Raw genomic sequence first — 25,199 nt, 5'->3', positions numbered from 1 at the left:
CCTTTAAGGAAGGCTGCTGTGCACAGTCAAGAGTTTTAAAATTATTCTGCATTCCTGGAATTTTTACATTAATCGGTCATTCAGTCATTCAGTCATTCAACAAGTGCCCTCAGCAGGAAAGCTCCGAGGCCTAGCAATGAACAAGGCAATGCCATGCCGCTCGGGGAGCCTACATTAGGGCTGGGGGACCCCATAAATAACAACAAACAATACAAGAGTATGACTTCAGATGGTGACAAGTTCCTCAAAGGAGATAAAGCAGGTGGTGGAGCAGGTGAAAGTGAATGGGGCAAGGGGAAGGGCCGTTTTAGGCAGGACAGTAAGAGAAGGTCCCTCGGAGAAGGTGGCATTTAGCAGAGAGTTGGATGAGGGAAGGAATTAGCCCTAAGAAGATGTGGGAGCCAGCCCCCCAGGCAGAAATCTCCAGAACACCATCAGCGGTACGGGAGCTGTGGATGGAGATGGTCCATCACGGGGGAAGCTGTCCTCTTTGCTCTGCCGAACCCTACAAGTTGGACCTTGTTCAGTGGCTGAGTTCACATCCCCACTCCGGCGGGTGGTTATTTTTCCTTACTTTCAATTTACATCGCAAGCCAGAGAGAAATGAATTACATCCCCCTGGGTTTCTCTGTTCCGTACAATTAAGAAAAGCTATTTCTTAGTCACAAGGCGGATGACGACACCAAGATTTCCCATTTTCTCTCTGCAGGAAGGCTGTCATCACTCAATATTAATTGATCCTACTTTTCATCCATAAAGCAGGGGTTGAAACAAATTTCTGGTCACAAAAATGGCAACTATTACATTATAAAAGAAAATTATTAATGGCATCTCCATTAAAGCACACTCATCTTCCCAAGGCATCAGCTGCTTCAACTCTTTGAAGCAGTGTTTCTTTAATGGGGAAAATAATGAGTAAATTATAGTCCTTCCTGATACTGGATGAACCGCCAGCGCCTATCTCGTCTAAGGTTGCCAGAGATTTCCCACCGTTTCATCACAACCAGGAGGACACAGAAATGGTGTAATAGATCTTGGGTTCCCAGCAGGACAGCATGTCAATCGAATGCAATTTTATTTTCCTGCTAGAGAGCAGAGAAAGTGAAAACAGCAAGAAAACATGAGAGGGCCTTCCCTGGTGGCGCAGTGGTTGAGAGTCCGCCTGCCAATGCAGGGGACAGGGGTTCCAGCCCTGGTCCGGGAGGATCCCACATGCCGCAGAGCAACTAAACCCGTGCGCCACAACTGCTGAGCCTGCGCTCTGGAGCCCACGAGCCACAGCTACTGAGGCCCGTACGCCTAGAGCACGTGCTTCACAACGGGAGAGACCACCACAGTGGGAAGCCCCCGCACTGCAACGAAGAGTAGCCCCCGCTCGCCACAACTAGAGAAAGTCTGTGCGCAGCAACGAAGACCCAACACAGCCAAAAATAAAATAAACAAATAAATTTATTTTAAAAAAAAAGAAGACATGAGAAACTCAAAAACTGAGGAGAGCTAGTCTCATTTACATATATATTTTTCTTTCCCTAGACAAAAAATTGATGCTTATTTTTAGGGTAGGGATGAAGGAAGGAGGGAAGGAAGGAAAAGAGAAAGAAACAAAGAAAAAAGGGAGAAAAAATCCAGTTGTATCTACAAGTAAACAGCCTACAGTGAACTGGGGCCCTTTGGGAAGAGTGAACCTCATTACTACTGAACAGTAGTCATGGTCACTGGGGTGACCAGATGCCAGCAGTAGTGAGGAACAATTCTCAAGTTCATGGTTTTGGATACCCATGTCTTCCAACTCCTTCTCAGTCATTAATTTCTCTAAGTGCTAGGGCCTTGAAGGGTAACCACAGGGCATTTGCATTTCATCAACAGGCTCAACTGTCACAAATCTTGACTTTCACAGCTGGAAGCTAGGCTTAACGACTGATTTACATCTAGACTGATGAATAACTGTGGGCAAAGCAGAAGGCTTTTCTTAAACACAGAATTTAGTCTTGAGAAAAGATGCACTCTGCTCAACAAGAATACAGCATGAAATTAGAGATGCTATGGACACAGCTCATGGCATCAAAGAAAAGACAAGGATGGAAAAATGAACAGTGGTCCTTTGCTTCCAGCCTAGCAGGTCACTCACTGTAGGGCATTACTCCTGTTGATGGCCTTATTTTTTTTAATATTTATTTATTTACTTGGCTGCACCAGGCTCTTAGTTGTGGCAGGTGGGATCTAGCTCTCTGGCCAGGGATTGAACCCGAGCCCACTGCCCTGGGAGTGCGGAATCTTAACCGATGGACCACCAGGGAAGTCCTGATGGTCATTATTTAAGGAACCCGTGCACCCATCCCCCAGTGCTGTGTGTTAGCTGCCCCTTCCTCTGGAAAACTGCTCTCAGCCCAATGGGAGCCACCCAAGAGGCTTGAGAGAGTCGCAAAAGCTATTAACGTGGTCCCTTCTTTCTACTCATTGTGGCAGAAAGTGTGGACTGTGTCAGTTAAAACTCATCCACCCGCTTCAAGCTAGTCTTCCTAGAATACAGAGGCTAGAAGGCAAAAACTACATTTCCCTTTTCCGATGAGGAAACCGTAACAGAGGGGTTAAGTGACTTTCCCAAAGTCACACAGCTCACCAGTGGCAGAACCAGAATTTGAAGTCTGGCTCAAGAGTCTGTGCTCTCAACCACTCACAAGGCTGCCTCTCATACAGTAGCAAGACATTTAACATAAACTTCCTGTGTTAGTTTACAGTAAGTCCCCTACATACGAACCTTCAAGTTGCACGCTTTCAAAGATGCGAACATAAGCTCACCAGGCTATAAAGCAGCAAAGGACAGGCTAACTCTGTTGTTTGGTGGCAATGCTTCCGGCGATATGAAGCTGAAGCCAAGAGCCCTTAAAAACACAGCCAAGGGCTTTCTTCCTGTTTTGTGGAAGAGTAACCGAAAAGCCTGGGTTACAAAGGCCATTTCCAGGACTGGTTTTTCCACCACTTTATCCCGGAGGTGGAGAAATATTGCTTGGAGAGGGACGTCCCATTCAACATTCTTTTGCTGCTCTACAGTGCTGTGGGCCACCCCCCAATCATGGACAACTTTCATCCCAACGTCAAAGTCGTGCATCTGCCACCAGGTACTATGTTGCTCATCCATCCTATGGACCAGGGAGTTACAGTGACTTTCAAGAAATATTATTTACATCACACTTTTCATCAGGCAGTAAAGGCGAGTAACGAATCAGTAACAGCCTTGCGACAATTTTGGCAGGAATAGAACATGAACAAGATCATAAAAAAACACAGACTTTGCTTGGCGTGAGGTTACAGCCGTCACCGTGAATGGGGTTTGGAAGAACCATGGCCCGCAGTTTGTTCACGATTTTTTGAGATTTGATGTGAGAAGGTGAATGAGGAGTCCAAAGAGGTCTCCAGCAACGTAGTGACCCTCAGCGAGAAGCTGGAGCTAGATCTGCAAGAGCACGGCTTCATTGAACTCCTTGCTGTGCCACACGAGGAGCTTACTAATGAAGACCTGATGGAATTGGGGGCCCAGAGAAAGGACGAAGAGAGACAAGAGGAAGGAGAAGTAACTGAAGAACCGAAGGGATTCACGACACAGGAACTGGTAGGGGATTTTCTTTATCTGAGGCAGCGCTGTTAGTTTTTGAGGCACAGGATCCAAACGTAGAACGGTACACGAAGGTTGCAGCAGCTGCTCAGAATGCAATCCAGTGCTACCGTGTCATCCATGATGAGAAAAAAAGAGCTACTACCCAGACATCACTGGATTGTTTTTTCAAGAGGGTAGATAGAATTGAATCCAGCAAGGAACCAGAACCTGTACCATCAACGTCAGGCATGAGTGACACTGCAGCTTGCCCTCCGTCCCCTATTGCTGACGATCCTTCAGCTCTACCATTTCCCACCTCCTCCAACCAGCAACTCTTCTTGCCTGTTCGCTCGATGCCAGCCCCTGTATGCCAGCTGTCGTACTGTACACTGTACTTTTCAAGGTACCACACTGTAAGATTAAAAATGTTTTATTTTTTTATGTATTATTTGTGTGAAAAGTATTATAAACCTATTACAGTACAGTGCTATATAGCCAATTGTGTTAGCTGGGTACCTAGGCTAACTTTGTTGTACTTAACGAACACGCTCTCGGAACGGAACTCGTTCGTATGTAGGGGACTTAACTGTATTTAATGACGTGCAGCAAATTACCCCAAAACATAGCAGCCTAAAACAACAGACATTTATCACCTCAGTTTCTGCGAGTCAGGAATCCAGGTGCAGCTTAGCTGGGTGCCTCTGGCTCAAGGACTCTCATGAGGTGGCATGAGGGCATCAGCTCAGGCGGAAGGGACCTCGAGGTCTGTTGGGGGACCAACCCCCAAGCTCATGTACATGGGTGTTGGTGGGACTCAGGTCCTCCAGGGCTGCTGGACAAGGTTCAGCAGGAGGCCTCCCTATGTCCCCTGCCACATAGGCCTCTGCACTGGGCAGCCTACAACATGGCAGCTGGCTTCCTCAGAAGGAGTGGGCAAGGGAACAAGAGGAATCAAGGTGCAAGCCACCATCTTGTTATAACCTAATCTCGGAAGTACCAGCCCATCACTTCCACTAGAAGCAAGTCACTCGGTCCTCCCACACCCAAGGGGCGGGGGTTATACAAGGGCATGAACGCCAGGAGGCAGGGGTCACTGGGGGCCACCTTGGAGGGTACCTACCATGCTGCCCAACATCACACAACCAGTAATCAGAAAAGTTGAGTTTAAAGCTGTTTTTACCTCCATTAACTTGTCTCCCAGCTCCAAGCTCTGTCCAGGACTCTAAGATTCTGCCCTGTTCAAGAACACAACCATGTTTGGCTCACCTCTCTGGGGCACTAGCCCCCATCACCTGCCTTTTAAGCCACCTCTGGCTTCTCATTTACAGCAAAGAAAATCAAGGGTATTACGAGAAAACATGTCTTAGATTTTAGCTATTTTGGTCTAATCCATTTATGTGAAGTCCACAGTGAGAAACCACCGGGTAGAAAGAGGAATAAGTTTTGTTCGAATTTACAGTCTCCAGATGGGCAAGAAACAGTGGTTAGACAAGGAGAGTTGGGCCACCCGTCTGGGGGATAAAGCAAAGGCCATCCAGAAAACCCTCGGTGCCCTTCTCCCTGCGCCTAGTCATGTTTCCGGCATTATCTCAGCCCAGGCTATTGGAAGAAGCAGCAGTAATTCTTCTTTCACAAGGTTCATCTCACTCTAGACCAACATACCATTTCTTACCAAGAAAGCATCACGGACTGAAAGCCTGGTGCAAACACCCAGGGCATCCTGGATGCACCTGTTCAGTCTCCCAAAGCTCAGCCTGAAGGCACAAGCTGCCCAGACGAGACCCTCCGCCCTGGGAAGCTGGTCTGATTGAGGCACTAACCCAGGGGTTTTCCAAGCTTCAGGTTGGTGGGCCCAGGGATCAGACCCGGTCTAAGACGTCCAGGGCTTTCCTGCGCCCACCAAACAGCAGACGAAGCTCCAGCCATGCAGGGCCTGCCAGGTCAAAGATAAATCCTGGTGAGTCAAGGAAAATGCTTTTCCAAGATAACACACAGACACTGTTAAGGCTACGGCCACGCTGGACTGGTTTCCAGATAAGGGAAAGCAGACACTGGGCGAGGACATGAATGACATAGCATTGGATGGGGATGATTTAGACACTGGTTCCTACGTTGAGAGGTCTCGCCACCTTGCTCACCGTTGCATGCCCAGCCTGGAGCCGGAGAAAGAGCAGCTAGGTAGTCAATAAATATCCAATGAATTGATGTCGTTGCATAACTCTGTCAGAAGGGACTGCTTTCTGCATTAAAGAAAGTCCACCCATCAAGCATGCCAGATCCCTTAGGAATATATTACCGATCCTGCACCAACAGGAACACACGCTCCATATGGCGTCATATTGTGTTCATGCTTACCAAGCAACTCTGAATTTACACCCAAGATGCCCAACTGAAATCATCCCCTTCCTCTTTTAAGAGGGCCCAATAAGGCTGTTCAAATGAATGTATCCTCCTCCTAATGAATCATATATATGCACCAGACAAGCATGTTTAGGCAACAAAATGGGGAAAAATCTCAGCTGCTGATGACTCCAGCAAGTACCAACTGCTGGGCTCACTTCTATTTATCAGGAGATTCGACCCGTAAACAAGGAACAGCTTAAGGCACGTCTGAAACGCAGAACTGAGGAAAAGACTCTCTAGAATTAATGACAGTGACAAGCAACCTGAAGGCGGAATCACCTACCTTTTTACACTATTTGAAAATATTTCACAGAAAAAATTCGACAGGCCTCCTTTCTTCTGAAGCATCAGTGAAAGCTAGTCCAAACATTGGCTACAGCCTCTTTATATAAAATTTCTTTGAAGCCATATCACTAATAACCATAATTAGTAGGGTGCATAGAACATTAACTTGTTTTCTGTTCTGTTTAAACCAAATTAGATAAAAATTATTACCATGACCACAGCGCTGCTTTTCTGAATCCCTATAGAAAAAGAATTTGGTTTTGCTTTGACAGATAACAGTCATCACCAAGGAATTTCATTTTACTGAAGGAAGGCTTGAGTGGCTGAAATTTACTGCTTGCGCACATACACACACACCCCTGAGCCCATTTTCACACAAGACTGAGTGTTGTTTCTTGGTCTGGATTTGGAGTCGCTGGGAAAAGAGCACGAAGAGTTTTTACATTCAGGAAGGAATGCAAAGAATGCCTTCCTTCCTCTTAAATCTAATCTTATTACCTCCATTAGTGAATATTTAACAATAACATAAATACTAATAGCAGACTTGGCTGCGTTCTCAAAAGCAACAATACGGAAGACGAATTTGGTAGTTATGCTCAGGAAAACTTAAAGCCATGTCACACATATTATCTCATTTATCTTTAAAAAAACCCCGCAGACTCTGTAAAAGTGTACTTATCTGCGATAAGACATGTTTAATGGGAACCGATTTCCTTACCACTCCTTGTATCTCCTGTTTAAAAACAGAAGGATCTGTTTTTAGCGCACCTCCCAACCAGAACCTCAACCCCTAACTCATGCAGCTGACTTCCTTTCATGAGTCTCAGAAACAAACGAAAAAAAGCAACCAACTCTTAGCAATTACAGAAACTAAAAACAAAAATGAAACATGGGCAGGAAACTAAATAAATTCACAGGGCCCAACAACCGCTACTGCCCAAACTGAAATTAAATAAACATACACACACCCTGTCCATGAAAACTCCACCACACAATTTATTAATGAACAGCAAAAGGAAACAGAAGCTGAACGTGGGGCAGGAGAAACTGTTTAATCTAATAGTCTGGAAATTACATCGGAAGGAACAGACGGTTTCACAGAAGTCAGTGCAGCCTAGAGGCACAGGCAGCGATTTTCTAGGAAAGAAAAATGTTCCCCTACCTACGGCCCATACTATTTTCAGCAAAGGAGGCGCCTATATTCAACACAGGAGAAGCTCTGAGCCCGGCACACTGACAAAACCAGGACTGCATGGCAGCCATCCACAGCCACTTGGCCTCCAAACCTAAGCCAGAGGTCAAACAGCCCGATTTTAAACCCAGCAACAAATGGAAGGCAACGCTCCACTCCAGCGGGTTATTACCCCGCGTTCGCGATCGTGGCAAATGAGAACAGTGGTGATTCTAATAGGTTACGGGCAGCGTGATCTTAACGTGGTTTCTGACCCCCAGATCCTGAGGGCCCCGGGCAGCAGGGAGACCAACATTCTGGCACAGGACCGCCCTGTGACTGAGTCTCCCCGTCTATACACAGGACTGAAAGTCACCTCCAGAGCTGCGTTACTTGAGCCGAGGTCGACTAACCTGTCTGTACAGCAACTAATACAGCATCACCCTCAGTTGCTATTTTCATCCCCACCAGCTATGAGTCACCAAACCATATGCGTAAGTTCTCCCTGGAGCAGGGCTCAGTCAAAGGAAGGGCCATGGCAGCTGGGGTCTTTTAATGACAGATCAGAGCCTACGGAGCCTCAAAGCTGTACCGGAGAGGCCTGTGGTACAGCCAACACCGCTTAAGAGCAAAGGATTTGAAGAAGGAAAGTCTGAGTTCTGATTCTAGCCCCATCACATATTTGCTGTGTGACCGTGGGCATGTTGGGTAACCTCTCTGGGCCTCATTTCCTCATCTCGAAAATCAGGATCCCCTGAGGATTAACTTACACCAAGCATGGTGCGTGTCTCATTAGCTGTCATTACTGTCGTTACTGTTACCAATAATAATAATATCATCATCATCATCATACGAGGCGCCTGGCACACCTCGTCATCAGCAGGCATCCTCAGCAAACCAAGAGAGGGCACAGAAGCAGAAAGCCTTTCTGCCACTAAGATTAAGGGCTGCAGCAGGAGGACCCTCCCTCAGGGATGAGCTTAATGTTTGGGTGTAAAAAATCATCCCCCCAACTCAGACGGGGGACCCCTCCCTGCTTTATGCTGTACCATCAGGGCTGCCTTGGGCCTTCCTTCTATCCATCCACCTCCCCCCCTTCCTGGCTTCTGACATTTTGCTTCAAGGTTTGTTTGTTTGTTTTCCCTGCAGAAATGTGCCATCAACGTCAATGATTTTATGTTTGATTCTGCTGAAGAGCTGCAAATGTTATAGATGAACTTGTTATGTTCTAAAGCTGCAGTTACCATATTTAGTGCGGTAATAAATACCTCATTCCGGATGGCAAAACAAACACTTCAGGGCACTCGAGGCTCCACTAAAGGAACCCCATGGTGAAACCCACTTTAAACCAAGACTCCTCCTGTAATGCAAATAACTACCCATCCCCCAATCCACTTCCTTCCTTTCCAGAGCTTCCTACCAAGGGCTTCTCCCCGAAAAGGGGGACGCACACCTGCAGGCACCTGCAGCCAGGTGTCACTCCTCCCCAACGCCCTGGCCCTGATCCCTCACAGTCTCAAGCTCAGCCCATCAACACTCGTTCTAGGTTGTCAACTCTAAGTCATTTCTTTTTTTTTTTTATTGAGGTATAGTTGATTTACAATGTCATGTTAGTTTCAGGTATACAGCACAGTGATTCAGTTATATATATGTACATATATTCTTTTTCAGATTCTTTTCCCTTATTGGTTATTACAAAATATTGAGTATAGTTCCCTGTGCTATACAAGTATGTCCTTATTGGTTATTCATTTTATATATAATAGTGTGTATATGTTAATCCCAAATTACCAATTTATCCTTCCCCCACGCTCTTTCCCCTTTGGTAACCATAAGTTTGTTTTCTACATCTGTGAGTCTCTTTCTGTTTTGTAAATAAGTTCATTTGTGTCTTTTTTTAAGATTCCACATACAAGTGATATCATATGATATTTGTCTTTCTCTGTCTGACTTACTTCACCTTAGTATGATAATCTCCAGGTCCATTCACGTTGCTGCAAATGGCATTATTTCATTCTTTTTAATGGCTGAGTAGTATTCCATTGTATATATGTACCACATCTTCTTTATCCATTCCTCTGTCAATGGACATTTAGGGTGTTTCCATGTCTTGGCTATCGTGAATAGTGCTGCAATGAACACAGGGGTGCAAGTATCTTTTCGAATTATAGTTTTCTCTGGATATATGCCCAGGATCTAGGTCATTTCTATGGGACCTGGTCAGACAGGCAAGGGCAGCAAAGGAGTAGAAAAGGGGTGCAGGGAATAGAAGTGGTAGAGACCTAATCAAGGCAAAGCCTTCCAGAAAAGTGCCAAGGAGGAGGCTGTACCACGCGGCCACTGGGGCCCAAGAGCAGCCTACAGACCTGCTTCTAAGGTGCAGTGTTTCAAGCTAGACGTGATGAGCCGTGTAAATGAAAACAAAGGCCTATCCAGATGTTGGAGGTGTAACAGGCCCCTAATATGCCCAGCAGGGGCTGGTCAAACCACAGTATACCGACGGTCCCCCAGGTGGGCTACACCTCCCCCTTGGACGAGAGGAAAGGATACGGACACCCAGTAGTCAAGGTCCCTGGGCCAAGAAGGGGCTGTCCGCAGACCCCAGACCACTGGGAGCACACCTGTTAGCCAGCACAAAACCGTTCCCTAAACCCACCTCTCACTCCTCTTCCTTCAGCTGAGCCCAGCATCCTCCCTGCAAACACTCATTTCCAACTACACAGCCTCTCACCCCCAAACCTATCCACCTCCTGCCCCCCTCCACAGTGGCTGGTAACCCGCAAGGGCTGGGCTCTCGGGGAAGAGAGCCTGGAGGAGATGAAGCTTTTCTAGGACCTTGAAGAAGAGAGAGGACCCCAGTTAGCCTCGGGGCTCTGGGGGGGAGGGCAGCGCTCCACATAAGACGCGGTTCACACAGGGCAAGAGGGAGGGCCGTGTGGTCCCACATCAGGACCAGCGGGTAGGTTCCCAGGGTGACTGATTGGGGAAGAAGGAGCCAGTTTAGAAAGACTGGCTTTTCTGACGGACAACCATTTAAGGGTTTAGGGCACCCTGGGGAGGCAGGGTATCCACAGGGGACAGCTGGGATGCAGTTACAGCGGAGATGTGGAGTACTCAGCTCAGGAGAATGACTGTGGCTGCGGGTGGGAATCTATCGCCCACGGTCTAGCCCATTGGTTTTCAGTGTGGTCCCCTGTAGGAGCAACAGCAAACAGCAGCATCACCTGGGAACCTGCTAGAAGTGCAAAATCTTGAGCCCCACCTTAGACATCCAAATGACAAATTCCACAGGTAGGGGCTCAGCAATCCGGTGTAATGAGCCCACCAGGTGATTCTGGTGTTGCTACAGTTTGAGAACAACTGTTTGTACCTGGGCTTCCCAACTACACCATGTCACATGCTTCTCAGTGCTCTGGAGAAAGAAACCAGGCTGCAGGGAACTGGAATTGACCTGCAGGAGATTCAAACAGCTCCAAGGGCTGAAGGGAAACAAAGTCTCAGTACATGTGACCCACCTGAGGGTAACCAGCTGGGGTACCCAGGCTTGTACTGACCACCTGGCCCTTCACAAATGCCCACGGGTGCACCACAGCTGCACAGGGCATCACCTATAAGTTTCAAAAAACCCTGAGGTCTGGCTCACTTTCCCAAGAGGGACTTCACTGGTCTGGGGTGCAGCCTGGCCATGGGAATCTTTTAAGCAAAAAGTTTGAGAATCATTGTGTCCAACTGGTAGTATTTTTGTTTTAGGAGTATGGGCTGTCCTTCTAAACATACTGCAAGCTACTCCAAGGAAATAAAATATGAGTGGTCATTATGTACGTGTATATTTATTGAATTTATTTTATACTTAAAAATCACACCAGTACCATTTCTCTCTGCCGTCTCCACTCAGATCAAAGAAATCTGCAGTCCATCTGGTTCTGGAAGGTTCTCAGTGTGGTCCCCAGACCAGCAGTATCAGCATCACCTGGGAACTTGCCACAAATGCATTCCCAGGCCTTGCCCCAGACCTAATGAATCAGAAATTCTGGAGCTTAGGATTCTGGGTTTCAAAGAGCTCTTCAGGTGCTTGTGACCCACCATCAAGTTGGAGAACCACCGCTTTAAGGAAAGGATTAGTTCTAAGGGCCTACAGTCTTTCTCTGGAGGTTAACATTATTTTGGATGGTATTTCAGAATTTGCTTATCACCTCCCTTGACCATGAAATCAGACAGGCTAACAGTACCAGGATTTATAATGAGCCATTAGGCACCCAAGCTCTTAGCCCCAAAACACTTTAATCTGTTGGTTTTTAGACCTTAAATTGTGATCCATCTTTTTAGCGGAGTCTTTCTCCCAGTTGGGAAGAGAGATTAAAAGCACAACTTAAAGAGACAAAGATTATCAGCTGCTTCTGCAGTCGCGTTTAGGGATAAGGTTACCCAGACTGGAAGTGAAGTAAAACCTGGACCTTTAAATGATTCATTGCACAATACACATGTTTTGAATAATTAATGTCACCCTGTATTATTCTCATAACCACCCAAAATTTATATACAGGGCTTAAGGCTAAAATGCTCGCAGCCAAAATCCAAGTATGAGCCTGGTCAGCATAATGGCGAAGAAAAAAATCCCAAAGGTCCGCTCTCAAAGACCTCTTAGACAGGAAAACCACATAGACGGGAATTTTAAAAATGTGGCAGTGTGAACTGGTGCTAGATATTTTAATGTGTGTCATGGGAATGTTTCACAAGCAAGAATTTAAGAGGAGACACAGAAGACGAGCTTGAAGAAGACACGCGATGGATCATGAGGTACTTTTCAGTTTTTTCATGTTGAAGCCCTTCAATTTAGTTGAAACCCACCACAACTTGCAGGCGATTCAGGAATCAAGACAGCCTAAAGTGAACGCTCTACTGTTCAGTTCGATGATGGAGTTTGCTACACACACCCAGCAGCTTGGTGGCCTAGGGCAAGTCACTTGTGTGACCTCTCCGAACTCAAGATCTCCATTATCCTTCCATACCACCCACCTCATCAGACTGTCCTTAGTTTGTTTAAAATTGATTAACACAACACGAGGTGCTTAATAAATAGCAGCTGTAATGATCACATGTAAAATAATGACGCTCCCAACCCTCATCTGCTGCCGCTGGAAATGTAAAATGGCACAACCACTTTGGAAAACAGCTGGGCAGTTTCTTATAACGGTAAACATACACTTACCCAACAACCCAGAAATTCCACTCCTGCGTATTTACCCAATAGAAATGAAAACATATGTCCACACAAGACTTGTTTACAAATGTTCATAGCACCTTTTCTGATAATAGCCCCAAACTGGAAACAGCCCAAGTGTTCAACAGGAAAATGATTGAAAAATTGTGGCACATCCAGACAGTGGAATATTACTCAGAAACACAAAGGAATGAGCTCTTGATCTATACAATGGCATGGATGAATCCCAAAAGCATTATGCTGAGTTAAAGAAGTCAGACACAGGGCTTGCCTGGTGGCGCAGTGGTTGAGAGTCCGCCTGCCGATGCAGGGGACATGGGTTCGTGCCCCGGTCCGGGAAGATCCCACGTGCCGCGGAGCAGCTGGGCCCGTGAGCCATGGCCGTTGAGCCTGCGCGTCTGGAGCCTGTGCTCCGCAACGGGAGAGGCCACAGCAGTCAGAGGCCCGCGTACCGCAAAAAAAAAGAAGTCAGACACAAAAGTATATACCCTGTATGACTACATTGCTATGTTACTCGAGAAGAAGCAGGATGAACCTAGAGTGACAGAAGGCAAATCAGCAGTTGTCTGGGGCGGGTGTTGGGGGCAGGGAATCTTCTAGGGTGATGGAAAAGTTCCACATCTTGAATGTGGTGGTGATTACACGGGTGTTTACATTTACCAAAACTCATCAAGCCATACACTTCATATGGGTGTATTTTATGGTACATAAGTTATACCCCAATAAAGTTATTTTTTATACTGCTATGCCATTCGGGAGGCCTGAGCTCTCCTTCACGTGCAGAAGAAAAATGCTGTGTGAAGGCAGTACAAGCACTGGATTCTGGTCCCACTTACTACCTACTACATATCAAGGAAATTTCCTCATCTGAAAAAAGAAAGAGAAAAAAATTGCTTTTGCTTTGGCTCTCAGGGCCACCTGGATGATCGAGTGAGATCATTATTTGAAAATGCTTTTTGGACTTCCCTGGTGGCGCAGGGGTTAAGAATCCGCCTGCCAATGCAGGGGACATGGGTTTGAGCCCTGGCCCAGGAAGATCCCACATTCCGCGGAGCAACTAAGCCCGTGCGCCACAACTACTGAGCCTGCTCTCTACAGCACGCGAGCCACAACTACTGAGCTCGCGTGCCACAACTACTGAAGCCCATGCACCTAGAGCCCGTGCTCTGCAGCAAGAGAAGCCACTGTAATGAGAAGCCCGTGCACCGCAACGAAGAGTAGCCCCAGCTTGCCACAACTAGAGAAAGCCCGCAAGCAGCACTGAAGACCCAACACAGCCAAAATAAATAAATAAATAAATTTATTTTTTTAAAAAAGAAACTGCTTTAAAACAGAATCAGAGCATCCAGCCGTGTGGCCCCCATGCCAGCCATCCAGGTGCCCAGTGAACTACCTCCTCCTCTACGCCCCACTCCCTCACCTGCCAGTCAGTCCCTGGGATCACCTCCTGATCTCTCTTGACTCCCCCCACCCCCGCTCACTTCCCTCGTCCCTACTGCCACCCCTTCAGCTGAGGCCACCTTCACCCCTTGCCTGATGATTGCAATGGTTTCCAAATGCTCTCCTCTCCCCCAGTTTTATCCCTGCCATCCTCTTTCACTCTAAACCCAGAGCGAGCTTTCCAGAACATAAATTTGATCACGTCACCTACCCTCGCCCCACCTTAAAATCCTTCAGGGCTCTTGAGAGAGCCTAGTCTCCTCAGTCCAAGGCCTAAGACCTTTAGTCACCTGGCCCCTGAAAAGCCACACTCCAACCGACCTGAACCACCTACAGCTTCCCGTACATGCAATGCTGTCTCCACGTTCTGGCCCCTCCCATAGGTTGTCCCCTTTGCCTGAAAAGATCACCTGCTCCCAGCTTCATTCTCCTGCCTGGCTAACTCCAAATCCACCTGCGGATCTCAAACCTTCCTTGACATACACATCTTCCAACAAGGGAACCTTCCACCACAGCCCCTCTATCACCAGCACTCTAGCCTCAGGTACTACAGTCACTTGGTTCTTCATCTGTAAGATGCTGAAGCCATGTAGACCAGTGGGCTAGACCAGTGCTATGGACTGAATTGTCCCTTCAATATTCAACTGCTGAAGCCCCAACCCACAATGTGACTGTATTTAGAGTGAGGAAGCAACTACGGTGAAATGATGTCATAAGGGTGCAGCTCTACTCCAATAAGACTAATGTCCTTATAAGAAATGAGACATGAGAAGGGACTCTCTCTGTCTCTCTCAGACGTGAAGACACAGCAAGAAGGCGGCCGTCTGCAAGCCAGGAAGAGAGCTCTCACCAGAACCCAACCCTGCTGGCCCCCTGATCTTGGACTTTCAGCCTCCAGATCCATGAGAAAATAAAAACCTGTGGTTTAAGCCCACCAGTCTGGAGCGTTTTGTTACAGCAGCCCAGCTGACTAAGACAAGGGAGCACCTCCTGTCTGGTTCACTCTTATGTGCTCAGGACACAACATCTGCCTCTGGTCAACATTCAATAAATATCTGTGAAATCAATGAGCTGTCATCCTACAGTCCGTGATGAACCCAAGGGCAAACTTTCATAATAACATGGTACATTAATGTGCATTAGGGATACAGAGTCAGACCTGCCACAGAGTTATCCTCCCTTGAAAACCAACTAGAACAGCACTGCCCGACAGACCCTTCTGCAATGGTGGGCGTGTCCTCCATCTGCGATGTCCAGTATGGTAGCCACCAGCCACATGTGCGTGCTGAGCGCTTGAAGTGTGGCCAGGGTGACAGAGGCACTGAATTTTTCATTTTATTCAGTGGTAATCAATTATTATATTTCAGTAACCATGTGGCTGGTGAATTCTGTACTAGACAGTGCAGGGCTAGACAGTTCAAGCAAGGATCACGCCCTGGGCACTAACTTCATCCTACAGGTCTCTGACTGCCAACTGTCCCCACACCAAGCATGTTATAAACACAGTGGATTCTCACAGAGCTGACACAGGTAGCTTCTGAGTGGCCTGGCACAGAGAAGCTGGCAAAACACACACAGAAGAGGGATAATGAAGCACCGTTTTGCAGAAATTGTGATGCTTTTGGGCCTCCGTCTGCGATGAAACCCATCAAAGGGCAGGTTCATCCCTCGGCGACCAGAGTTAATTGAAAATTTAAGATCCAATCGAATCACCCAGAATGGAGATTTTTGCCAGCTTACATGCTTCACTTGTGAGTCTCCCGCTGCTTTTTGCCTCCGCCAGCCCTACAAGCAAGGCTGCGTGTCCCAGTATCATCCACAAAAGCACCGAGCTCTAAGCAAGGGACAGATAGAACAATGTTGGCTCCGACCTCGATTGTTTTAAAGGGCACGTGGTCCCCTTCCTGCCTAGGCCAGCAGGTGGAAGTGGACAACACCCTTTCCCCAACCTGAAATTCATTAACGTGTCAGATGACCACCTTCGCTATGAAAAATAAGCATGTCAAGTGCTCCTCAAAAATCCCCTATGGCCAAAACCCTATAGAAGAGTACTCCTATGCGTCTCTACACTAGAACACAAGTTTTCTAGCAAGAATGTTCTGACTGGTGTCAATGCCTATTTCTCTGGCACCTTGCGGTTTACAAGGCACAAGAGCTCAGATGCCCAAGAGATCCATATGCAAATTCCACCCTAATCACTTCCTAGCACTGCATCTTTAGAAAGGTTACTTAACCTCTCTGAGGGTCCATTTCCTCTTCTGCAAAAAAGGAACGAGTGTCCCCATACACCTCACTGGGTTACTGTGGCGATAAGATGACATAAGAAACCACAAAAAGACGAATGGTCATAGCAACTTGATTTGTAATCGCCCCAAACTGGAAATGACCCCAAAGTCCATCAGCAGGTGAATGGAAAAACACACTGTGGTAAATCCATTCAATAGAATATTACTCAGTGACGAAATAGGAATGAGCCACTGACGCACCAAACAACATACATGAATCTCAAAATAAGTAAGCTGAGTGGAAGAAGCCAGACCAAATGACTACACACCATGACTCCATTTATAGAAAATTCTAGAAAATAAAATCAGTGATAGAAGGCAGATTACTGGCTGTCTGGAAACAGAGGGTTGGAAAAAAGGAGGGACTCCAAAGGAGCATGAGGACACTTTGGGGGCAGTGGAAACGTTCTACATCTTGATGAGGTGACGGCTTCATGGGTTTGAACATTTTAAAGATGTGCAGTGTGGTACGCTTAAATAATACTTTGGCAAAGTTGAAAAGTTTAAAAAAATGAGATCAGGGATCTAATGCCCCATCACGGGACCTGGCACACAGTAGGCTCTTAACAAATGTTGGCTCCACTCTAGAGCAATAATGAATGATCCCATTAGAACTTCTGGAAAAGAAACTTGACAGGCTGCCAGAGAACCGCATCAGCAGGTGTAACAGTGACTTTGAAGGTGTACTAGAACCCAACTATTTAGGACACGCTGTTCTCGGCCAGAAAGCATAAACAAGAAAGATGAACAGAAAGATGGGAAAGGCTTGGTCTCTGCCCTCAAGGAAACACAAATGAGTTTAATATATCATGGAATAAAAGTGTCAGAAAGGGCTTCCCTGGTGGCGCAGTGGTTGAGAGTCCGCCTGCCGATGCAGGGGACATGGGTTCATGCCCCGGTCCGGGAAGATCCCACATGCCGCGGAGCGGCTGGGCCCGTGAGCCACGGCCGCTGAGCCTGTGCGTCCAGAGCCTGTGCTCCGCAACGGGAGAGGCCACAACAGTGAGAGGCCCGCGTACCGCAAAAATAAAACAAAACATAAAACAATAAAAGGGGACCCTAAATAAATTACAGCACCCTGAGTAATTCAAGCATATAGGGGCCATTAAATCATATTTTCTGAACATATGGAACCACGAGGTGTGTGCCTCATGGTACAATGTTAAGATGCAAAAAAGCAGGATACAAAAATATACATTGAGGATTCATTCAACAAACATTATTGATTATCTATTATGTGCCAGGCACTGTTCTTTTTTTTTCTTTTTTTTAAAGCACCGACAATACAGCAAAGGATAAAATAAGCACAATCCTGCTCTCATGAGAAGGGATTCCACCTTCTGAAGGAAGGCAAACAACAAACAAGGAAATGAATAACAACAAGCGAAATATAAAGCATGTTGACAGCAGCATACGCTATGAGGAGAATCAAGAGGGGAAAGGGATGGGGTGTCAGGGGAGGTGAAATTTTAAATAGGCAGTCAGAGAGGTTTCCCAGAGAAGGGGGTTAAGGGTTTGAACCCAGGGTATATCTGAGAAAACTTCCAGGCAGAGGGAACAGGCAGTGCAAAGGCCCTGAGGAGGCCTGGGAGATTTGAGAAACAGCAAGGCCGCAGTGACAGAACACGCAGGACAGTGGGAGATTGAGGCAGAGGGAAGCTGGTGTCTCAGGGTCTGGGAGTCATGGCAGGGTTTTGAGCAGAGGAGTGATGTGATCTGGGGGTGGTGGGAACAAGGGGAGAGAAGCAGGGAGACCAGCTAGAATTTTTCCAGTGTTTTCCTAACTTTTTTTTAAGTCTTTATTGAATTTGTTACAATATTGCTTTTTTTTTTATTTTTTATGTTTTGGTTTTTTGGCTGCGAGGCATGTGGGATCTTAGCTCCCTGACCAGGGATGGAACCCTCACCCCCGGCATTGGAGGGTGAAGTCCTAACCCCTGGACCACCAGGGAAGCCCCTCCTAACTTTTTATGATGAACATATATCCACTTTATAATTGGAAAACAAAAGGTAATTCAATCCAAACAAGCCATGTAGGTGCTGTGACTGGAGCACAAGGAAGCAGAGAAACAAACAAGGTCAGGGAAATAGCTCAGGGAATGAGCGATGAATCAGTGGGGGCCAGGGGGCGGGACATATTCCTGGAAATTATTACTAAGAAAAGCAAAAGGCACAAATCACTCCTCTTAGTAATAAAAGAAATGTAACCACAATGCACAAAAATATGAAAAAGAGAAAAAGAATTCCCCCACCATCTCAGCACCCTAACAATCAATATCGACCATCTTGTTATATACTTCCTTCGGATCTTTTCTCCTACACATGCTCTGGTTTTCTCCTTGACCATCCTACGAGGCCCAGCACACTGAAAGCGCTCAAATACTCATTGAGCAAATACTGGATGACGAAATACTCCAAATGATCTAGTTTCAGATTTGTCCATGTTACATCAGCTACCTCATTAGCATTTCTGGAAGTAGTTTTAAGAGGCCTGGGTGACAGAATGGAAATTGTGGGTGAGGGGGAGACATGGTCACAACGACTAAGGTGTCAAGTCTGGCCGTTTAGGACAACGGTGACATTATATTCATCAACGGCGCCAGCAGGAAGCAGCCTGCTGAGGAAGAGGCCGGGTTCAGTTTGGGGGACGTGAGGGGTGCCCAGGCCCACCCCTGCAGAGACGCCCAGCTGCCCATCCCTCTCGGGGCTCAGAAAGCATCTGGAGCTTCAGCACGAAGGTGGTCGGGCAGAAGCGGTGGAGGAGGGAGCTGGGGTAGTGATGCGAGCAACCCAACTGGAGCTGGACGTGCTAAGAGCTTCAGAACACGTGTCGCCTCTCCTGATTCTCAGTGCTGCCCTGCAAGCTGGTCTGTGTGTGCCCACTTCACAGATGAGGACACTGCAGGCCCAGCTGCTCCACGGCAGAGCCAGGGCTCAAACCCACGACTCGGAGGGCTTTTCCCATGAATTCTCTTCTCTTACTAGAAGATTAACATATTCACAGAAGCCCAGGGAGAAAGTTAGTCTTAAGATGTCTCTGTTAGGAAGATCCTGGGTTGGACTTACGGCTTCCAGGGGTCTCCCACAAGGAAGAATGTTCTCTTCCTCTTCCGAAAACATAGTTTACATGTTTCCGACTTACAGTTATAGCCTGCTGAGATTTTCCATGTGTACGAGTCTTGGAAACCAGGACGGGCCGCGTGCTTTTCCCACAGCACCACCTCAACTCTCTGTATACAGTCGGTGCTCAGCAAATGCTCGGGATGAAAACACTGACCCTCACTCGCCAGTCACCCGGGGGCCACTGGGACACCGGGGTGAGGCAGGGCCAAGCCCGCTGGACGAGCAGTCTCGAAAGACGCCAGCGGACAAGGGGCAGGGAGACCTGGGTGGACGGGCAGACGACCACGCGGACAGATGGCGACTGTCCTCTTCCGCGCGTCTTGTCGTGAAACAGTCTGTAAACAAGCGGGCCCAGGGCCAAATGCAGCCCACCCAAGTGTACTCTTTGGCTCACACCTGGTTTTAATTTGTTACAATTTAAATTAGTTGCTAGCTTTCAAAACAATGAAAGATTTCACCTAAAAATCTGGATTTCTGAGCGCAGGCCCTTCTCAACAGGCCCACCCTTTGCAGTTCACCTCCCAACGCCCCCCCCCGCCCCCAGCCCCCCACCCCCCAGCGTGTCCTGGGCAGCCCCTCCAGCGCTGATTGGGCCGAAGCCCTGTCAAGCCCCCCACCCCTGGGTTGGGCTGAACCCCGTCCTCACCGGCGGTCAGGGTGGTGAACTCCAGGAAGCGGTACTCATAGGACACGTCTATCTTGGTTTCCACCTGGGGCCTCTTCAACGTCGAATAGATATTCCCAGGCCGTTTGTCTTCAGGTTTCTCTAACTTGTTCAATCCGCAACCCATTTCAGCAGCTGCCAGCAAAAGGAGAAAAACGGGGGAATGATTTTCTTCTTCCTGAGATGTTGTTTTTACACACCGCAGTATAAACGACCCCATTATTTCCCTGAAGAACCCGTAAAGGACTTGAGCCTGGCTGAAATCTAGAGCACAGTTCAACCCGTGACCTGAACACTGGAGGCTCTACGCTCAGGCTGCTTTCTCTCGCTCATAAGATACCATTACCAGCCAGCCTGTGATTCTGAAACGACACCAAAAACATACTGTTTTACAGAACGAAAAGACAACCCTCAGAATGGGAGAAAATATTTGCAAACGAAGCAACTGACAAAGGATTAATCTCCAAAATATACAAGCAGCTCATGCAGCTCAATATCAAAAAAAGCAAACAACCCAATCCAAAAATGGGCAGAAGACCTAAACAGACATTTCTCCAAAGAAGATATACAGACTGCCAACAAACACATGAAAGAATGCTCAACATCATTAATCATTAGAGAAATGCAAATCAAAACTACAATGAGATAGCATCTCACACCAGTCAGAATGGCCATCATCAAAAAATCTAGAAACAATAAATGCTGGAGAGGGTGTGGAGAAAAGGGAACCCTCTTGCACTGTTGGTGGGAATGTGAATTGATGGAGAACAGCATGGAGGTTCCTTAAAAAACTAAAAATAGAACTACCATGTGACCCAACAATCCCACTACTGGGCATATACCCTGAGAAAACCATAATTCAAAAAGAGTCATGTACCACAATGTTCACTGCAGCACTATTTACAATAACCAGGACATGGAAGCAACCTAAGTGTCCACTGACAGATGAATGGAGAAAGAAGATGTGGCACATATATACAATGGAATACTACTCAGCCATAAAAAGAAACAAAATTGAGTTATTTGTAGTGAGGTGGATGGACCTAGAGACTGTCATACAGAGTGACGTAAGTCAGAAAGAGAAAAATAAATACCGTATGCTAACACATATATATGGAATCAAAAAAAGAAGGTTCTGAAGAACCTAGAGGTAGGACAGGAATAAAGACGCAGACGTAGAGAATGAACTTAAGGACACGTGGAGGGGGAAGGGTAAGCTGGGACGAAGTGAGAGAGTGGCATGGACATATATACACTACCAAATGTAAAATAGCTAGCTAGTGGGAAGCAGCCGCATAGCAGAGGGAGATCAGCTCGGTGCTTTGTGAGCACCTAGAGGGGTGGGATAGGGAGGGTGGGAGGAAGGGAGATGCAAGAGGGAGGAGATATGGGGATATATGTATACGTATAGCTGATTCACTTTGTTGTAAAGCAGAAACTAACACACCATTGTAAAGCAATTATACTCCAATAAGGATGTTTTAAAAAAAATACTGTTTTATATCATTTTTCTCCCCATCTGAGGAAAATAACACCTCAGAGTGTCTCAGTTCCCCTATACTCTGTATACATGATTAAAAAATGGGATGTGAAAAGCAATACAAGTGCATCATGGTGTCAGCCCATCTGAAAAAAAAATAAGAGAGATGTCGCTCCGCCGTGGTTTCTAAGAGGGGATAATAAATTGTTACGATTTCCAAAGTCCTTTCTACCCTCAACAGTAATTATTTAGACAGGATTTTACATTCAAAAAACACCTCTCAAAGTAGACGGTGGTACTTTTACAGGCCTCGTCTAAAAAGTCCCTGTTTATTCCGTTTTAGACCAAACCACAGGAACAGAGCGGTTCTTCCAGACTCAGAGTCATTTGAGACCAAAATGAAAACTGGCTGAACACTAAGAGCAGGGCCGCAGAAATTGGAAGCAGAATCCACGTGTATCGGAGCAAAGATCCGTGGCTGCGGTTTGGAAAGAAAACGGAGAAATGTTAATACGATGTGCATACGAGGGTGGGCTGAGCTTCCAGGGGATTAAAAACAATGAATGTTCTCTGTTTATTTAGGCAGAATGACATTCATGAAATGACTTTTTATCCACTCCCCAGACTACAGCGGGAGATAGTTTCCCTTTTGTGACTGAGCCTGGCTAAGTTCCCTCCTCTCTGGGGCACCGGTGCTGCCATCAGAACATATTTCACAAATATATTAACTGGTCAAGAATATCACAAACAGAAACGTGGTGGCCACTTCCTTTTTGAGATAAGAATTTCCGTTGGTTCAATCCATTCACAAGGTACCCAGCTTCCTACGGCAACTTGGCCAGCTCCAAAACAACAAGATGAACCGCACAAAAGCAACGAGGCCGGGGAGGGAGGGAACAGGCTGATGAAGCGACAACCAGGCTATATTGGCAGTAATTAAAAAAAGTCTGGAAGGATGGATGAGAACAGGAAGGCTTACTTATGCCTTAATAAGAGAACATTAGTGTCCAAAGGGCCAGAGCAGACATGATTTATGTGCAATCTGCATGAACTGATTACTTGTAAAATACTCTGCAGTTCTGCAGATATAATAGCTGATACGCACAGAGGCTGCATATTTAACTGCTAGAAAGCAAACCGCCTGGCATCCGCTGGGGCAAAGCAGAAGCAGACAGGGAGGCCCCTAAGTACTGGGGAACAGGTAACCTAGTGAGATAAATACTATCACTGCCAGAACAGAACTGGAAATAACCCAAAGGCTTACCAGTCACTCACTCGTCTTCCTCCCTACAAAGGACCGAGCATTTGGGGACCTCCAAGAAAAAAAACCCTTCCTCAAAAATCTTCCCATTCTTGCTATCCTATTAGGTAAATTCGAGCATTAGAGAGTCATTCCTTTGAGAACACCCTACCTCAGCATTGCCTTTGAAACCACAAATATCTCCCTGGGACGGGCAACAAGCCAAGCTCCTGGTAGCCACTAACACTTTAGTATGATTTAATTTCTTCTCTCAAGGACAGGATCCTGCACAGCATAAAAAAAGGAGGAGAGGATTATCAAGATGAGTAAGATAGTCTCAGACAAATTTGGGGTTGCAGGGAGGCATGTCAGGAAGTATTAGAAAAACTCCCAATTCATAACTTTGAATTTAAGGTTTTAATCAGACTATCCCAAACCTGAGTTCCAAGTTCACTCCAAAGGGCACTGTGCTTGTCTCACAGGACACAATGAGACCCTGGGAAATCATCTATGTGATCAGACACTGTACCAGCCAGGTGCAAAACTGTAATACCAGTGAATCCTTGAGGTCTCAAATTTTAGGGCATACAACCCTGGTTAAGCAACTGCTTCTAAAGCACAGTTCTCTCTGGGAAGGGAATCATGGTGAAGCCGTTGCCAGTCACCAAAAGCTTAGTGTGAATTTGTTCCTCTTACTCGTTCGTGTTAGGGCCCTACCTTGCTTGCTACTGGCACATTTGCTTTCCTCCTAGTTCCTTCCTGCATTCTTCCACCAACCCCACCCCTGTCAAAATAGGAAAGACTTTTACATCACTCCAAAAATGTCTGTTACAGTCCCTACTATGCTCAAACAAGTCACAAAATCTAGCTTACGAAAAGAAGGAAAACTGGGGCTTCCCTGGTGGCGCAGTGGTTGAGAGTCCGCCTGCCGATGCAGGGGACACGGGTTCGTGTCCCGGTCCGGGAAGATCCCACATGCCACGGAGCGGCTGGGCCCGTGAGCCATGGCCGCCGAGCCTGCGCGTCCGCAACGGGAGAGGCCACAACAGTGAGAGACCCGCGTACCGCAAAAAAAAAAAAAAAAAGAAGAAGGAAAACTAAGATATAATAGTGCCTTACATCTACATTTTGTAAACTTCCCTGTTTCCAGTGCAAGGTTCCCAAACCCTGGTTGTATTAGAATCCCACAAGAAGCTGGGGCAGAGGCTGCATATGGGCCTTGGAGGGCAGTGAGAGGTGGAGGAGGAGGAAGGAGTGAAGGGCACAGCCTCACCGGATGCCAGCAGATGGGGCTGGCGTAGCTGTACGTGCCCCGCACAGACATTCAGGGAGGGTCTCGGGGGTCAAGGTAGGGCAGAAGGTAAACGGTAAGTGTGATGGTTTTTTAATATGGCCCCCAAATCCTTTGACACTCCTGCCATCGAGAGGCGGGGCCTATGTCACCTCCCCTGAATCCGGGCTCCGTGACTGCTTTGCTATAGAAAGCGTCAGATGATGCAGTGCCAGCTTCTGGACCTGAGCCTTAAGAAACTGGGAGCATCCACTGCCTGACTCTCGGGACACCTGCTCTTGGAACCCAGCCACCATGCCATGAGGGAGCTCAAGCAGCCCCGAAGAGAGGCCCTCCCTGAGCAAAACACACCGCTGTTGCTGCTTTAGGCCTCTAAGTTTTGGCGTGATTCATCATACGACAGGTAACCTCTACATCAAGTTTGCTCCAAATGACCACAGCCAGCTGCCTCCTCGGCCAAGCCTGCAGTCAGGGGCCTGCTTCAGCCACTCATGCTGGAAGGACATCTGGGGAGTTTCCAGTTTGGGGCGATTCTAAAAAAAGTGGCTGTAAACATTCACGTTAGAAGTTCTGACGTGGACCTAAGTTTTCATTTCTCTAGGGCAATACCTCGGGGCGGGATCGCTGGGTTACACGGTAAGTACAGGATCCTGTTAATGAATAACACACTCAGGGTGGCCAGATGCTGACCCGCGAGAGGCACCGTGGAAGGTGAGACCCGCTGAGATTCCGCGGATTTAGCTCGGCCACCCCTGCTCACCCTGGGGCATCAGCTCACTGGGAGGGAATCATGACCAGCAGTGCTATTCATGGCTATTTCTCCTTTCGTTATTGTCTGTTTTTGTAAAGGACACTTGCTAAAAATCACCTGTGTGTGATGACATTTTTCCAGTACTTTCGTATGGTCCATCCAACCCCCATAGCTCTGCCCTTCCAAATTCCTATAGTCACTTCACTTTGACACCTATGGAAACCAGGTTACTTGTTTTATGTGTGAGGTG

The 25,199-nt window shown here is 47.0% G+C and overlaps 1 protein-coding gene across 1 annotated transcript in view; it reads right to left on the bottom strand.

Annotated features, from left to right (window-relative positions):
- Positions 1-25,199, bottom strand: part of RFTN1 (raftlin, lipid raft linker 1) — a 204,080-nt gene that overhangs the window by 166,765 nt on the left and 12,116 nt on the right. The window contains exon 2 of the mRNA XM_082654829.1: positions 20,170-20,322. Coding sequence (XP_082510955.1) covers positions 20,170-20,314 — 145 coding nt within the window. The 5' untranslated portion in view covers positions 20,315-20,322. The remainder of the gene's footprint in view (positions 1-20,169; positions 20,323-25,199) is intronic.

The sequence above is a fragment of the Grampus griseus genome (genome assembly GCF_964374135.1).
Source record: "Grampus griseus genome assembly, chromosome: 5".
In the NCBI taxonomy this organism is placed as follows: Eukaryota; Metazoa; Chordata; class Mammalia; order Artiodactyla; family Delphinidae; genus Grampus; species Grampus griseus.
Note: the sequence above shows the minus strand (reverse complement) of the source record. Positions and strands in the feature narration are given on the sequence as shown.